This window comes from Coregonus clupeaformis, chromosome 14, assembly GCF_020615455.1.
Source record: "Coregonus clupeaformis isolate EN_2021a chromosome 14, ASM2061545v1, whole genome shotgun sequence".
Lineage (NCBI taxonomy): Eukaryota > Metazoa > Chordata > Actinopteri > Salmoniformes > Salmonidae > Coregonus > Coregonus clupeaformis.
The window spans coordinates 44,803,259-44,820,733 of record NC_059205.1 but is presented as its reverse complement, the minus strand read 5'-3'; the positions used below and the strand labels follow the sequence as shown (position 1 = coordinate 44,820,733).

The 17,475-nt window shown below is 40.5% G+C and overlaps 1 protein-coding gene across 1 annotated transcript in view; it reads right to left on the bottom strand.

The window, feature by feature from the left end:
- LOC121580853 (chloride channel protein 2) overlaps nt 1-17,475 on the bottom strand; it is a 144,293-nt gene that overhangs the window by 23,298 nt on the left and 103,520 nt on the right. The window contains exon 12 of the mRNA XM_041895950.2: nt 86-170. Coding sequence (XP_041751884.1) covers nt 86-170 — 85 coding nt within the window. The remainder of the gene's footprint in view (nt 1-85; nt 171-17,475) is intronic.

Genomic DNA, 17,475 nt, shown 5'->3' with positions numbered 1-17,475 from the left:
TGCATCTCTGTTTCAATACTTTGAAAGGTGTATCATACACATTGTTGTTGACAGACGCAGATATAAAACAAATTGAACTACTGACCTGTCCAGCCATGAACTGTCCAAACCCAGGGGGGAAGGTGAGGGTTGAGATGATCAAGGTGACCATGGCAGGAAACACCAGACGTCTGACAGGGAGAGAGAGGAGCTGTGGGTTCATTAATGTGTGTGTGTGGCCAGCTCTAGCCTTTTCAGCTGTGGGTTCATTAATGTGTGTGTGTGGCCAGCTCTAGCCTTTTCAGCTGTGGGTTCATTAATGTGTGTGTGTGGCCAGCTCTAGCCTTTTCAGCTGTGAGTTCATTAATGTGTGTGTGTGGCCAGCTCTAGCCTTTTCAGCTGTGGGTTCATTAATGTGTGTGTGGCCAGCTCTAGCCTTTTCAGCTGTGGGTTCATTAATGTGTGTGTGTGGCCAGCTCTAGCCTTTTCAGCTGTGGGTTCATTAATGTGTGTGTGTGGCCAGCTCTAGCCTTTTCAGCTGTGGGTTCATTAATGTGTGTGTGTGGCCAGCTCTAGCCTTTTCAGCTGTGGGTTCATTAATGTGTGTGTGTGGCCAGCTCTAGCCTTTTCAGCTGTGGGTTCATTAATGTGTGTGTGTGGCCAGCTCTAGCCTTTTCAGCTGTGGGTTCATTAATGTGTGTGTGTGGCCAGCTCTAGCCTTTTCAGCTGTGGGTTCATTAATGTGTGTGTGTGGCCAGCTCTAGCCTTTTCAGCTGTGGGTTCATTAATGTGTGTGTGTGGCCAGCTCTAGCCTTTTCAGCTGTGGGTTCATTAATGTGTGTGTGTGGCCAGCTCTAGCCTTTTCAGCTGTGGGTTCATTAATGTGTGTGTGTGGCCAGCTCTAGCCTTTTCAGCTGTGGGTTCATTAATGTGTGTGTGTGGCCAGCTCTAGCCTTTTCAGCTGTGGGTTCATTAATGTGTGTGTGTGGCCAGCTCTAGCCTTTTCAGCTGTGGGTTCATTAATGTGTGTGTGTGGCCAGCTCTAGCCTTTTCAGCTGTGGGTTCATTAATGTGTGTGTGTGGCCAGCTCTAGCCTTTTCAGCGGCACCAAGCAAGATTTGGTTGCCCTGCCCCCCACCTAACGACCCTTGTGACGTTTACACAGGCAGCCCAATTCTGATATTTTGCCCAATTCTTGGAAAAAGAGCTGATCTGATTGGCCAAAAGACCAATTTTTGGAAAAATAGTATAACTGGGCTGCCTGTGAAAATGCTGCCTCAGTTACTGACATAAGAAGCTGATGCACTACCAAATTCCGAAATTGCACATTGTGCAATTCAAACTACTATAACTTTCTTAATTGGGAGCCCCCCTAGCGGTAAGGCGAGCTGGCCCTGACTCTTTATACAATGAGAGGAGGGATGAAGGGCATACATATATTGTAAATCATACAGGAAGAAAATAATGGCACATGGACTAGAGACAACATTTTTATTTTTTCATAGCATTATACAGTTAAGACATCAGAGAAGCATCCATCATTATAAACCGGGAAGTTTGGGTCCTGGATGCTGATTGGCTGAAACAGCATTCCAGCTGTGTGTATATCTTACAATATACCACAGGTATGATGCAAGAATACTTGTTTACTATTATATTTATGTTGGTAACCGGTTTATAATAGCAATAAGTCACCTCGAGCCGGGAAGCTGGAAAAAATCTGCAGTTCTGCCCTTGAACAAGGCAATTAACCCCCACAATAACTGCTCCCCGGGCGCTGATAACGTGGACTGATTCAGAGGTGTTGGGTTAAATGCTGAAAAATGTATGTTGAATGCATTCAGTTGTGCAACTGACTAGGTATCGCCTTTCCCTTTTGGTATATGGCAAATATACCACTGCTAAGGGCTGTATCAGTATGTTTTACTGAAGAATGTGTTTGTTTCATATGATTGTGTTTTTCTTTTTGTGTTTGTTTTTCATGTATTGTGTTATTGATGTGTATATACAGTACCAGTCAAAAGTTTGGACACACCTACTCATTCAAGGGTTTTTCTTTATTTTTACTATTTCTACATTGTAGAATAATAGTGAAGACATCAAAACTATGAAATAACACATATGGAATCATGTAGTAACCAAAAAAGTGTTAAACAAATCAAAATGTATTTTATATTTGAGATTCTTCAAATAGCCACCCTTTGCCTTGATGACAGCTTTACACACTCTTGGCGTTCTCTCAACCAGCTTCACCTGGGTCATTGTCCTGTTGAAAAACAAATGATAGTCCCACTAAGCACAAACCAGATGGGATGGCGTATCGCTGCAGAATGTTGTGGTAGCCATGCTGGTTAAGTGTGCCTTGAATTCTAAATAAATCACAGACAGTGTCATCAGCAAAGCACCCCCACACCATAACAGCTCCTCCTCCGTGCTTTATGTTGGGAACTACATATGCGGAGATCATCCGTTCACCCACACCGCGTCTCACAAAGACACAGCGATTGGAACCAAAAATCTCCAATTTGGACTCCAGACCAAAGGACAAATTTCGGCCAGTCTAATGTCCATTGCTCGTGTTTCTTGGCCCAAGCAGGTCTCTCCTTTTTATTGGTGTCCTTTAGTAATGGTTTTTTTGCAGCAATTCGACCATGAAGGCCTGATTCACACAGTCCCCTCTGAACAGTTGATGTTGAGATGTGTCTGTGACTTGAACTCTGTGAAGCATTTATTTGGGCTGCAATTTCTGAGGTACAGTTAACTCTAATGAACTTATCCTCTGCAGCAGAGGTAACTCTGGGTCTTCCATTCCTGTGGCGGTCCTCATGAGAGCCAGTTTCATCATAGCGCTTGATGGTTTTTGCGACTGCACTTTAAGAAACGTTCAAAGTTCTTGAAATGTTCCGTATTGACCTTTATGTCTTAAAGTATGATGGACTTTTGTTTCTCTTTGCTTATTTGAGCGGTTCTTGCCATAATATGGACTTGGTCTTTTACCAAATAGGGCTATCTTCTGTATAACACCCCTACCTTGTCACAACACAACTGATTGGCTCAAACGCATTAAGAAGGAAAGAAATTCCACAAATTAACTTTTAAGAAGGCACACCTGTTAATTTAAATGCATTCCAGGTACTACCTCATGAAGCTGGTTGAGAGAATGCCAAGAGTGTGCAAAAATGTCATCAACGCAAAGGGTGGCTATTTGAAGAATCTCAAATATAAAATATATTGTGATTCGCTTAAACCTTTTTTCATTACTACATGATTCCATATGTGTTATTTCATAGTTTTGATGCCTTCACTATTATTCTACAATGTAAAAAATAGTAAAAATAAAGAAAAACCCTTGAATGAGTAGGTGTGTCCAAACTTTTGACCGGTAGTGTAGATACAGTATGTATAGTGTAAGTGTTGTTTATTGATGTGTTTGACAGGTTGTCATCTAAAACTACTCCACCTTTCCAGAAATAAGTATCTCACTGTTGCTGCTTGCTACAGACCCCCTCAGCCCCCAGCTGTGCCCTGAACACCATATGTGAATTTATTGCCCCCCATCTATCCTCAGAGTTTGTATTGCTTGGTGACCTAAACTGGGATATGCTTAACACCCCGGCCGTCCTACAATCTAAACTAGATGCCCTCAATCTCACACAAATTATCAAGGAACCTACCAGGTACAACCCTAAATCCGTTAACATGGGCACCCTCATAGATATCATCCTACCTAATTTACCCTCTAAATACACCTCCGCTGTCTTCAACCAGGATCTCAGCGATCACTGCCTCATTGCCTGCGTCTGTAATGGGTCCGCGGTCAAACGACCACCCCTCATCACTGTCAAACGCTCCCTAAAACACTTCAGTGAGCATGCCTTTCTAATTGACCTGGCCCGGGTATCCTGGATGGATATTGACCTCATTCCGTCAGTAGAGGATGCCTGGTTGTTCTTTAAAAGTGCTTTCCTTTCCATCTTAAATAAGCATGCCCCATTCAAAAAATTCCGAACAAAGAACAGAGATAGCCCCTGGTTCACCCCAGACTTGACTGCCCTTGACCAGCACAAAAACATCCTGTGGCGTACTGCATTAGCATCGAACAGCCCCCGCGATATGCAACTTTTCAGGGAAGTCAGGAACCAATATATACAATCAGTTAGGAAAGCAAAGGCTAACTTTTTCAAACAGAAATGTGCATCCTGTAGCACTAACTCCAAAAGGTTTTGGGACACTGTAAAGTCCATGGAGAATAAGAGCACTTCCTCCCAGCTGCCCACTGCACTGAGGCTAGGAAACACTGTCACTACCGATAAATGTACGATAATCGAAAATTTCAACAAGCATTTTGCTACGGCTGGCCATGCTTTCCACCCTACCTCTTCTGAAAGAGCTGCAAAATCTGGACCCCTACAAATCAGCTAGGCTAGACAATCTGGACCCTTTCTTTCTAAAATTAGCCGCCGAAAAAAAAAAAAAAATGTATTCACTAACTGTAAGTCGCTCTGGATAAGAGCGTCTGCTAAATGACTAAAATGTAATGTAAATGTCTGAGATCCCCAGAGATTGGAAAGCTGCCGCAGTCATCCCCCTCTTCAAAGGGAGTAACACTCTAGATCCAAACTGTTACAGACCTATATCCATCCTGCCCTGCCTTTCGAAAGTATTTGAAAGCCAAGTTAACAAACAGATCACCGACCATTTCGAATCCCACCGTACCTTCTCCGCTATGCAATCTGGTTTCCGAGCTGGTCGTGGGTGTACCTCAGCCACGCTCAAGGTCCTAAACGATATAATAATAATAATAATAATAATATGCCATTTAGCAGACGCTTTTATCCAAAGCGACTTACAGTCATGCGTGCATATATATTTTTTGTGTATGGGTGGTCCCGGGGATCGAACCCACTACCTTGGCGTTACAAGCGCCGTGCTCTACCAGCTGAGCTACAGAGGACCACGATCGATAAAAGACGGTACTGTGCAGCCGTCTTCATTGACCTGGCCAAGGCTTTCGACTCTGTCAATCACCGCATTCTTATCGGCAGACTATATAGCCTTGGTTTCTCAAATGACTGCCTCGCCTGGTTCACCAACTACTTCTCAGATAGAGTTCGATTTTCAAGTACATATGTTGTAGAATTAAACACCTATATGCCTTAAAATGTTTATGGATTGAGAACCAGTTGAAGGGTTAATACAGAGCAGAGACATTTATGTGTTTTTCATAAACTCCCTGCAGCTGGTCTGGGTATGTCAATGACATGTGATGGCTGTGTGGAGATTGGAGTAACAATGGACCTAGTGTTATCATTTGTTTTGCTTATGACCCTATGACCTGACACATGGCCACATGCACATAATCTCAAGGGCCAGGGAGGATGGTAAATGATAAATGCCTTAATGTATGTACGTGTATTATTTGTAAAGAAAGGGTCTGCAAACATATAATGAGATTAGGGAAAGGGTCTGCTACCAATATAATGAGATTAGGGAAGAGGCTTCCTGTGGAAAAGCGCCCATGACCTTTTGGAGTAAACCACATGTGACATTTGGACGTTGAAAGATAAGGGTAGAGTGGCACTAAAATAAGTTAATCATTTGCCCTAAGGGGAGGGACTGTATATGCTATGTAACATGATTATGCATTTGTGTGTATAAAAGGGAGCTCTAAGCCAAAGAGAGACAGTTGTTGCTCCATGGAGCAAGCTCGGCTTTGTTATGCAAATAATAAAAGTCTAAATTCACAAGTTCCAGTCTCTTGAGAAATATTTTTAAGTTGACTACTTTTTGAGTCAAATATTTCTACGACATAATTGGCGAGCTTTGCCAGGAGTTGAAAAATAGGGACCAGAGACGGTATACATCTGCAGTTGTGAAACGGCTTGGACGGACCATACAAACAAAAGCGGCCGCTTTTAACAGGTAAGCCAAGTTCTTACTTATATAGTATAACGTTTGTGTGGTCCGATCCGGGGCTCGGCAACATCTAAAGAAATACCAAAGTAGGTCTCTCCAAATTTAAGAACCAGAACATTAGAGGCTAGGAGCTTTTGAATTTAAGAATACATGTCGATGTCACTCTGTTGTTTGTCTGAACCGTCTGTTCAATTGATTTGATTCATTTGATTCATCTTGCTGATCGCTCTGTCTGGGTCATTTCGACACGGGCGGCTGTCCAGCTGGTTGAGCGATCAGACAATAACATGTTAAAAAGACCTACAGATACCGCTCTAGACGTGTAGTGGAAGTGAATCGTCTTGAGGACTGCTTAGGTAGGCGAAATCCTGTGCAATAACGCTCTGTGTCGTGAAAGTGTATCAGAGAAAGAGGGCCGAATTTACAGGTCGCTTAGGAAAGCGTAGTAGAAGTCCAGGTGTGTAGAGGAAGTGTAACACCTGGGCTAAATAAATAGAAATCCTGTGGATACCACTTTGGAGAGCTAAAATTAGCACTCCAGAGGTCTGAACGGGCAGGTGGCTAGCTAAATTTGGGACCTATGGTACCGCTCTAATGAGGAATTCATTGTTAGAGGTCTGCTCGGGTAGGTAGGGCATCATCCTGTGTTGTGGTGATGCCAAAATTAGGTAGGGTCGATCAGGTAAAAAAGTTAGGTAATCCGGCGTAGGTGACAGCATAAATTGGAGTAACACCGGTCATCCTGAGTAGGTGAACGGGTTAAATAGCTACAAGGGCTTCAAAATATTGAGAAAGTGTTAAATAGAGTAGGTCTGCTCATCTCGTATGGGTGAATGGGTTGCTTGGGCGGCTGTGAGTCATTCAACTGTCTGATTCATTTGGGCACAAGTGGCTGCTCATCTGTATGAATGAGAATAATAAGAAATCCTGCAGATAACAGCTTATTTTCTGTGTTGAGGAGAGAAGCTGTGTTTGAGGTCGTTTGAAGTGTCGGTGTTTGGTGGAGAAAGGTTGGCGCACCTTTCCTGGACCGTTGTTTGAGTATAACCTGGTAGGAAGGACGCACCCGGTCTCACACCAAGAGAGGAAGAGTGAATGGTGCGTGGATATTCATTGACCAACTGAGTGTAGAAAATTCACGTTACCAGGAGGCGTAGAATAAATCCTGTTGGAGGAACAGGTCACGTGTACCGGTGTGGTCATATGACGTCTATGCATTGTATTTTGATAAATCTTTTAGGGTATGTTTCTGACATTATATTTAGAAACTTTAGAGGTGATGTAGTATTATGATAAATTGACTACAGTAAAATAATAACTAGGATAGGGTTAACATTCCAAATTTGGGCCCTTTGATAGAATAAAATATTCCTGTAGGTTATACAAATAGTAATTAAGGGCGTTTGAGAACAACATTGTATAAATATGGAATAAGAGTGGTATAATGGTGTAAATTAGTCGCACTCTGAAGTTTGAATGATGAGATATAGAGGTGTGTTTGATAATTATATATACGTTGGAATAATAAGCTTTTCTTGTAAATTATATCTTGGAGTTTCGTACAACAATGCCTGTCATAGAATTTTGTAAGATCAGGGAATAGTGACCAGCATATATGATTCTAGGAGGATTCTATGACTGAGGGAAAGGATTTGGGTAATTTGTTGTTTGTTCCGCTGACACTAGATGGTGATTAACTGATTTGTGGCAATAAAGAATAATTAGAAACATGAATGGTTTGGTAGATATGAATATATTGGAATATAATGAATTTTATGTGAGTGTGATTTAATACGAGGGATTGGATAAAATTATAGGTGTTGACTTGCCCAAACACGTAGACGTACGTGGAAATGGGAGAGAGTACATAGGACGTGGTAGAATTAAGCATTATAATAAACTATCTATTATTTCAGAAGCAGAGGTAAGATAGTCAAGGAATTTTAGTATATTAGGGGAAAATATAATTCATTTGGTTAGGTCGTTAGATCTGGTGCCAAATCAATGAATGTGGGGTTTGACTCGTTGACTGTTAAATTGTATACGTTGAGCGTGTGAGATCTGTGTCCTTCAAAGCTATTTTCTGATAAGGTGTGGTATGTGCCAGATACTATAACTACTGACCATTATCATTGGAATAAAGGAGGATTAACTTGTCATTTCAATAAAGCATAGATTCTGCATCGCTGAACAGAGTCTAGGTTTTCTAAGTATAGTTTAGCTATAGTTGTGGGTTGTTTAGATTGAAGGAACAGTCAGGATAAGATTGGAAGATTTAGCAGCCTGAGTCTTTTCAGACTGAATTTATTCTTATTCAACGGGAAAGAAGGAGGAGTGTCTATAGTCTAAATCAGAAAGGACAGTTACATACATTTGAATAGCGGACTGGTAATTGCGATAGAGTTATGGCCATAATTTGAATTGTTTAGGTAGACTGGAATGAAAGTAAGGTCTTTTAATAATATGAATATAAATGTATTATTAGTTATTGTTGGGATGTGAATAGACTTTACTAATGACATGAACTAGTTTCCGGTTAAAAGAGAGTCATACTTGCTTGACTGTATCGAGCTGAAAGAGATATTTGAAGCAAGTTTGAATAGTTGGATGGAAAACATTTATTTGACACATTCTAATTGTTATTACTTTATTCTATAGTTTGCGTGACACTAGTGATGTATGCGAATAGATGAATTCTAGAATGATAATGTATTTTCGTTACGTGAACTAGGGGATGCAAGGAGCTTTGGCTATTATGCTGAGTGAATAGCACCAATTTAGAGTGGGTTCTAGATTTGTTGAATAAATAAACTTATATTTTAAACTAAAGTAATGCAATAGGCTACAATTATAACATTATCAGAAAAAGGCACTATACGCTCATCTGTGGTCCTCTGTAGCTCAGTTGGTAGAGCACGGTGCTTGCAACGCCAGGGTTGAGTGTTCGATTCCCAAGGGGGGCTAGTTTACTTATAAAAATGTATGAGCTCACTAATTGTGCGTCGCTTGGAATAAGAGCATCTGCTAAATGACTAACATGTAAAAATCCTAACGGGTATGGAGAGAAGAGTGCGTGGTAGTAATTTTTAGTCATTGAATAAGGTTTTGCTAGATTAAACGAGTGACAATGGTGGAATATGTCTATAAATAAATTGGATTGTAACAAATGGATGATTTCAATATATGATGGTAAACTACAGCAAGTGTTTGGTGTTACTTGTAGCTTACTTAGAAAGGATAGTTAATTCATTCTGATAATGGCGGAGTGATGGTTTAATTGCGTGGCTATGATTTTAGTTGATTACAAGAGAAATAGGATATAGTTTACGACGCATGGAGAAGTGAATGTCTTATATGGTAATAGATCAACTGAACCAAACATGACGTTACTATGGAAATTTAGCATGGTTAATGTTGTTAAGTTCGTTTTTAAACCCTATGATAGAGGTAAATGCAGAACGCTGTTTGAAAGTGTGTTTTATTAGGTCTGCTAGTAAAATTGAAGAATTTCCATTTTTGTCTGTGGGTGTTAAACATTGGGGCTTGCTGAAACGCGAGAGCGCTATAAGGGACATTATGGGTTAAATTAGGTGTACAAGGATCGCGTATTTTGTAGGAAGTCGTAGAAGGTTGAATATTATCGGCAGGAAATTGCTAGCTAGTTAGCGGAGAGAGCTAGTGCGGTTTTCGTTGGGTGACGTCACTTGCTCTATGAACTGGAAGTAGATGCTTTGTGTGGCATTGGTGGAGCGACGGGTAATGGTGCTTCGATGGTGAATGTTGTCGATGTGTGCAGAGGGTCCCTGGTTCGAATCCAGTAAGGGACAGAAAGCAAATCTTTTACATTGATGTTATTGATGTGAATGACTGGTTTCATTGATAACATTATAGGAAAGATGTTGTCCTACCAATCCATGTTGGATTGGATAACATAGTAATTAAAATTGCATATTGATGAATTGGATGTTTTATTGGTTTTTACTATAAATATACAATTATTTGTCATCTTTTGAGGCACCGTTATAAGGGAAATTAGCGGTAGAGTATGATAGATATTGTAGAGGGTTTAAAAAATAAGTTAATTGGGTGATGAGACAGGTTGACTTGATGTTGAATGGGATTGTTTAATAAAAGTAATTATTTATATTTAGGAGAATGAGAATATGTTATTAGGTAGTATTGCTTTGTGGAGACGATTTACTAATGAAGAACATGTCTCGATAGTTGAATAAGGAACGATATTTTATAATTGATCATTTTATTATGACATTATATAGTTTGTTTAAACAGCAGTGAGTTATGATGATGTTTTATTACTTCAGATAACGATAATTTGTTTATAGTACATTGAACCTTGGGAGGTAGTTGTTGCTGTTGGCTTGATGGATTAAGTAGACATCTTTTTATGGGTTTTGGATTATGAAATAAGTTTATATTTTTAAAAAAACATCAATGCAACAGTTTGCGACGTTTAAATTACTAAAAAGGGGTTATAGGTTTATAGTGGAAGGTGTAGTTAACTTAATAAAATGTGTTATTATCTAGTGTCTTCTAAGTGGGAGTTTTCTTTTAAGGATTGATGGGAGTCTCCTATAATATTATGTTAGGGGTAAAGTAGGACACGACGTTTCAAACAATTTTAAATCGATGCTGGGGTTAATGATTGTTGATGAGATAGGACTGGGGATACATGTATGATGTTTTGTGTGTAATTACTATCTTTGGATTGTTGATTATATGTTAACGACATGTATACTTTCTCTTCCAGGAACATGGGGATTTCTTTATTGGGAGGTTAAAAAAGTCTGTAGGCTAGGGTGGAACTAGTTAGTAAAATTAAGTAGTTTTATTTTTAGGTTGTCATAGGGAGCTACCAAAATAAATAAGGCCTGGCCATTTTTGTTTGTATATTGTTTTACTATATGGTGTTCGAATAACCACAAACAAACTACTTAGTATGAAATGTTAGCTGTATAGGATTTTTATTTCTATTTTGGGTTTTTTGACAGGATGGAAGTGAAATATCTTAAAGGGGCATACGCATGTAATTTGGGTTTTATTTACTGAGTGATAAGTAAATATGTGTGATTTATTTTGAAAAGAGCTGTACTAAGGACTTACTGTACACTCGGGATAGAACATTTATGAAATGTTTTGATGGTTATTAATGAGTAGTATACTATTGGATGAAACAATTAATTGAATGATTTCAATGACCTCTGAAATCTGTCCTGGCTTTATAGTGTGACCTGATCACCCGCACTATAAATTCTAGAGGCATGCTGTATTAGGGGGTTAGATATAATAAGGATAATTGTGAAGAAGTTTATAATTTGGACAAAATCCTATATATTTATATATATTAGTCCAAACAGGACAAGGATGAAGTGAGAGAGTTAGTCCTGAAGGAGAGGTATTCCTTGAATAGTGTTATGGGATACAGTTAAGTAAAGATATGCTCAAGGGTTGTCATTTTCAGTTTAGTTATTATTTTTGGTTTAATAGGCAATATTGTTGTTGTTTTGTTTTTTGAACACATGAATCACGATGTGATGCATGTGTCCAAGGGAGGTTTTAATGTTTTATAATGGTTTTGTGGGGAAATATGCAGGGTGTATTAAGGATATGAGCAGTAGTAATAATGTGTTATGGGTTAGGTTAAATCTTTTTTGTTTTTGTGATAGGAGGCATGAAATAAGTGGACTACAACAAGCTGGAAGAAGGTGTGCTTCATAATTTCAAGGCTTCTCTTGACGGATGAGAGGACATAAGTAGCATACTGTGTCTCACCTAACCTAACAATGTTCCTAAGATTTTCTTTTCATGGGTGAAGATAACTCTGCCCAACTGAGTAGGAGAATCTGAGTATTTTCTGTGCCCTGGAGACTATGTGATGGCAAAAGACTACAGAAGAAAGAGCTGGAAAGACCCTATGTGGAGGGGCCTGTACCAGGTGTTGTTGGCTACCTTAATGATGGTAAAAGTGGTGGAGACAGATGCTTAGATCCATGTTTCCCACTATAGGAGTGTTCCAACCTCAGCCATTGGGTAGCATTGTTGTCTTTTGTGTGTGTCTGTGCTTGTGTCTTTGCAGCAGTAACTCCGAGCTTCCCTATGGGTAGGCTGATAGAAGGACACTCATCGCAGACCGATGTCGATAGATTGAGAGGGACTCTGGCTGATCCGGAGACCCTAGTGATGGGAGAAGGTTAACAGCTAAAGGTGACCATACATCATCGTCCCAGTTACACCAACAGCGGTACGGATAGAGGGGAGTGTGATCGGGTATCATCTAAACCATTGTACCAGAGTGAGGGAACTGATGACTAGGAGACCACAGAGACTTCCAAGACCTTCCAGACCGCCGAGAGATTCCAGACCACCGAGAGATTCCAGACATTCAAGATGTTATTACAGATGGTGTTATAATGCATAGTAGAAATAATTTGGTCCAGAGCGGTGTGAACCACAATAAAAACCAAAAGACCTCTACCCAGCTGAAGAGGAACAACAAAGGCGTTGAAAACGTTCCTGTCCGACACCACCTCTGCCAGGAGACCTGAATCCAGCATCAAATCAAGGCAATCAATTGCCTTCTCTTTTGTGCCTTTTCTCTCAGGAATGTGACAGGAGTCTATGTGGAATGAGCAGGAAGTGAGAGGTCTATGCAAATGCAACGTTCTTCATAGGGTATACTGGTTTGCAAATTGACAAAACAGAATGATGGTGGAGGTGGGGCGGCTCAGGTGTGACATTGGAATTGGGATATTGCCATGGGCAATCCAAGATGAACTATGAAGCTATCTGAAGAACATAATGAAGACGCCAGAAGATTGAGTGCCGGTAGAGTAAGGGAGTGTTAGTTAAGGTAGTATGTTGATTAAGGAGGTATTATACACTGCTAAATTTATAGTAATTTAGACTAGGAATGTATTAAGATAATGATCTGTTGTAATTCTTGTTATGAGGAAGTTAATTCTAGAATTATGATAGTTATTATGACTATGAATTATAAGGTGACTGATTGATTTGAATAAGTTATTAATATGTTAATAACTAATGATGTTGACATTGCAATTAATGGATTAGATATTGATATTGATTCTTTTGATTGTTATAATAATTGTGATATGGGTAAAAAAGGTTATGTAAGCTAAAGATGTTGACACCATTCTTAAACATGTCATAGATATTATTGTTAAGACAAAGTTGCATATGTTGATGTGATAGGATACTAACACATATATGGGAAATGCTATAACTAAACAAAAGTGGGGAGCATTGTTTATAAAGAAATACACCCAGTTCAGGGAGCGCCATGACAGTAGGTAAATGAATATGGGACATTTTGGGAATTTGGGAATCCTGAATGTTTGTATGAAGTTGTTCCTGGGGGTAGATGGGCCTGCCATGGTTACAAAGCCTAATAGAAAAACTTGGAGGTTAATTTAGAGGAAAACCTTCCAAACTTGTATCCAATACCTGACTGGGCTCTGGGTCCTCATCAGGATAGGTCAAACAATGAGGAATATATATTGGTTTAAATATATGTATATGAAAAGTAACCACATATTGCAAGGCTAAGAATAAGTAAATGCACAGGCTTACATTCATTTAAAAAAAATATCTTTGTATTATTGGGACATTATTGGAATGTCCCAAAGGGGAGAATATATGGATGATTTTCAAGTACATATGTTGTAGAATTAAACACCTATATGCCTTAAAATGTTTATGGATTGAGAACCAGTTGAAGGGTTAATACAGAGCAGAGACATTTATGTGTTTTTCATAAACTCCCTGCAGCTGGTCTGGGTATGTCAATGACATGTGATGGCTGTGTGGAGATTGGAGTAACAATGGACCTAGTGTTATCATTTGTTTTGCTTATGACCCTATGACCTGACACATGGCCACATGCACATAATCTCAAGGGCCAGGGAGGATGGTAAATGATAAATGCCTTAATGTATGTACGTGTATTATTTGTAAAGAAAGGGTCTGCAAACATATAATGAGATTAGGGAAAGGGTCTGCTACCAATATAATGAGATTAGGGAAGAGGCTTCCTGTGGAAAAGCGCCCATGACCTTTTGGAGTAAACCACATGTGACATTTGGACGTTGAAAGATAAGGGTAGAGTGGCACTAAAATAAGTTAATCATTTGCCCTAAGGGGAGGGACTGTATATGCTATGTAACATGATTATGCATTTGTGTGTATAAAAGGGAGCTCTAAGCCAAAGAGAGACAGTTGTTGCTCCATGGAGCAAGCTCGGCTTTGTTATGCAAATAATAAAAGTCTAAATTCATAAGTTGACTACTTTTTGAGTCAAATATTTCTACGACAGTTCAACGTGTCAAATCGGAGGGCCTGTTGTCTGGACCTCTGGCAGTCTCTATGGGGGTGCCACAGGGTTCAATTCTCGGGCCGACTCTATTCTCTGTGTATATCAATGATGTCGCTCTTGCTGCTGGTGACTCTCAGATCCACCTCTACGCAGACGACACCGTTTTGTATACATCTGGCCCTTCATTGGACACTGTGTTAACAAACCTCCAAACGAGCTTCAATGCCATACAACACTCCTTCCGTGGCCTCCAACTTCTCTTAAATGCTAGTAAAACTAAATGCATGCTCTTCAATCGAACGCTGCTTGCACCCGCCTGCCCGACTAGAATCACTACTCTCGGCGGGTCTGACTTAGAATATGTGGACAACTACAAATACCTAGGTGTCTGGTTAGACTGTAAACTCTCCTTCCAGACTCACATTAAGCATCTCCAATCCAAAGTTAAATCTAGAATCGGCTTCCTATTTCGTAAAAAAGCCTCCTTCACTCATGCTGCTATACATGCCCTCGTAAAACTGACTATCCTACCGATCCTTGACTTCGGCGATGTCATTTACAAAATACAGTGGGGAGAACAAGTATTTGATACACTGCTGATTTTCAGGTTTTCCTACTTACAAAGCATGTAGAGGTCTGTAATTTTTTATCATAGGTACACTTCAACTGTGAGAGACGGAATCTAAAACAAAAATCCAGAAAATCACATTGTATGATTTTTAATAATTAATTTGCATTTTATTGCATGACATAAGTATTTGATCACCTACCAACCAGTAAGAATTCCGGCTCTCACAGACCTGTTAGTTTTTCTTTAAGAAGCCCTCCTGTTCTCCACTCATTACCTGTATTAACTGCACCTGTTTGAACTCGTTACCTGTATAAAAGACACCTGTCCACACACTCAATCAAACAGACTCCAACCTCTCCACAATGGCCAAGACCAGAGAGCTGTGTAAGGACATCAGGGATAAAATTGTAGACCTGCACAAGGCTGGGATGGGCTACAGGACAATAGGCAAGCAGCTTGGTGAGAAGGCAACAACTGTTGGTGCAATTATTAGAAAATGGAAGAAGTTCAAGATGACGGTCAATCACCCTCTGTCTGGGGCTCCATGCAAGATCTCACCTCGTGGGGCATCAATGATCATGAGGAAGGTGAGGGATCAGCCCGGAACTACACGGCAGGATCTGGTCAATGACCTGAAGAGAGCTGGGACCACAGTCTCAAAGAAAACCAAAATCGGCAGTGTATCAAATACTTGTTCTCCCCACTGTAGCTTCCAACACTCTACTCAGCAAATTGGATGTAGTCTATCACAGTGCCATCCGTTTTGTCACCAAAGCCCCATATACTACCCACCATTGTGACCTGTACGCTCTTGTTGGCTGGCCCTCACTACATATTAAATCGCCAAACCCACTGGCTCCAGGTCATCTATAAATCACTTCTAGGCAAATCCCCGCCTTATTTTAGCTCATTGGTCACCATAGCAACACCCACCCGTAGTATGCGTTCCAGCAGGTATATCTCACTGGTCATCCCCAAAGCCAACACCTCCTTTGGTCGCCATTCCTTCCAGTTCTCTGCTGCTAATGACTGGAACGTACTGCAAAAATCTCTGAAGCTGGAGACACTTATCTCCCTCACAATCTTTAAGCATCAGTTGTCAGAGCAGCTTACCGATCACTGCACCTGTACACAGCCCATCTGTAATTAGCCCACCCAACTACCTCATCCCCATATTGTTATTTACATTGTTATTTATTTTTTCTCATTTGCACCCCAGTATCTCTATTTGCACATCATCTTCTGCACATCTATCACTCCAGTGTTAATACTAAATTATAATTGTAATTATTTTGCACTATGGCCTATTTATTGCCTTACCTCCATAACTTACTACATTTGCACACACTGTATATAGATTTTCTATTGTGTTATTGACTGTTCGTTTTGTTTATTCCATATGTAACTCTGTGTTGTTGTTGTTTTTACCGCACTGCTTTGCTTTATCTTGGCCAGGTCGCAGTTGTAAATGAGAACTTGTTTTCAACTGGCCTACCTGGTTAAATAAAGGTGAAATAAATAAATAAAATTGTAAATAAGAAAAAAATATTTGCCAATAAACCACACCTCCTCGGGCCTTACTGCTTAATTATACAATCATAAATAACAAAATCGATATCAACACATTCATTAAGGCACATTGCTGTGCTTTCCTGTGACTGAATTTCCTGTTGACTAAACTCAGTCAGACTTGATGGGAGAGAAGATAAGTGGAGCTGAGTTATCACCAGAAGGATCTGGTGAAGACAACAGTGGGTAGAGTCTCTCAGTGAAGGTGCAGCCAGTGAAAGAGTAGATATGGGACCTGGCCTCCACATCGTAAAATGAGACGTGACCCTTCTCATAATCTACAAACACCCCCACTTTCTGGGGCTTCTCTCTCATGGAGAGGGGAACTACAAGCTCAGTGCGAGCTCCATACGCATTCCTACTCCTCAGCTCTATAGTCCAGGCTCCAAATACAGGACTCAGTAAATTCATCCCCTTCCTGTTGATGGACTCTCTTGCCACTCCTAAAGCCCACCAAGTCTTCTCCTTCACCTGTCCCTCATAGTAGAATTTCCTTGAGGAGAATCCCTCCATTCCTAATACACAGGGATGACAATCAAACCTCTCTGGGTTGTCAGGGAGTTCCTACTTTATGGCTCCATATCTCACTTCTTTCCTGTCCTCAGACAGGATAAGATAAGGAAATGCTGTGTCAGGGTCCAGCGTCACATCCACTGCACACTGCTGCATCCTCTTCAGCTTGATTTGAGGAAACATCTCCATCTCTTTATTGAGTGTCTCCTCCAGTTGAGACACAGCTCTCCTCACAGTCCCAACACACAGGTCACTGTGAACACTGATCTCAGACCAGTTCTTGGTAGGTGGAAGGGTGGTATAGAGGGATGTGTGGATCTGAAGGAGGTGGAGGTGGTCCTTAATATCTGAGAGCTGCTCCAGCTCAGTGCTTCTCCTCTTTAGTTCAGTGATTTCTTGCTCCAGTTCTTCAATGAGCCCTTCAGCCTGTCTCTCTGCTGCTTTCTGCTTCTCCTCAACCACCTCAATGAGCTCAGCCTGGCTTCTCTCAATGGAGCGAAGCAGAGCAGTGAAGACCTGCACACTGTCTGCTATCTCTCTCTCTGCATCTCTCTTGCTGAGCTCTACTGCCTGTTCG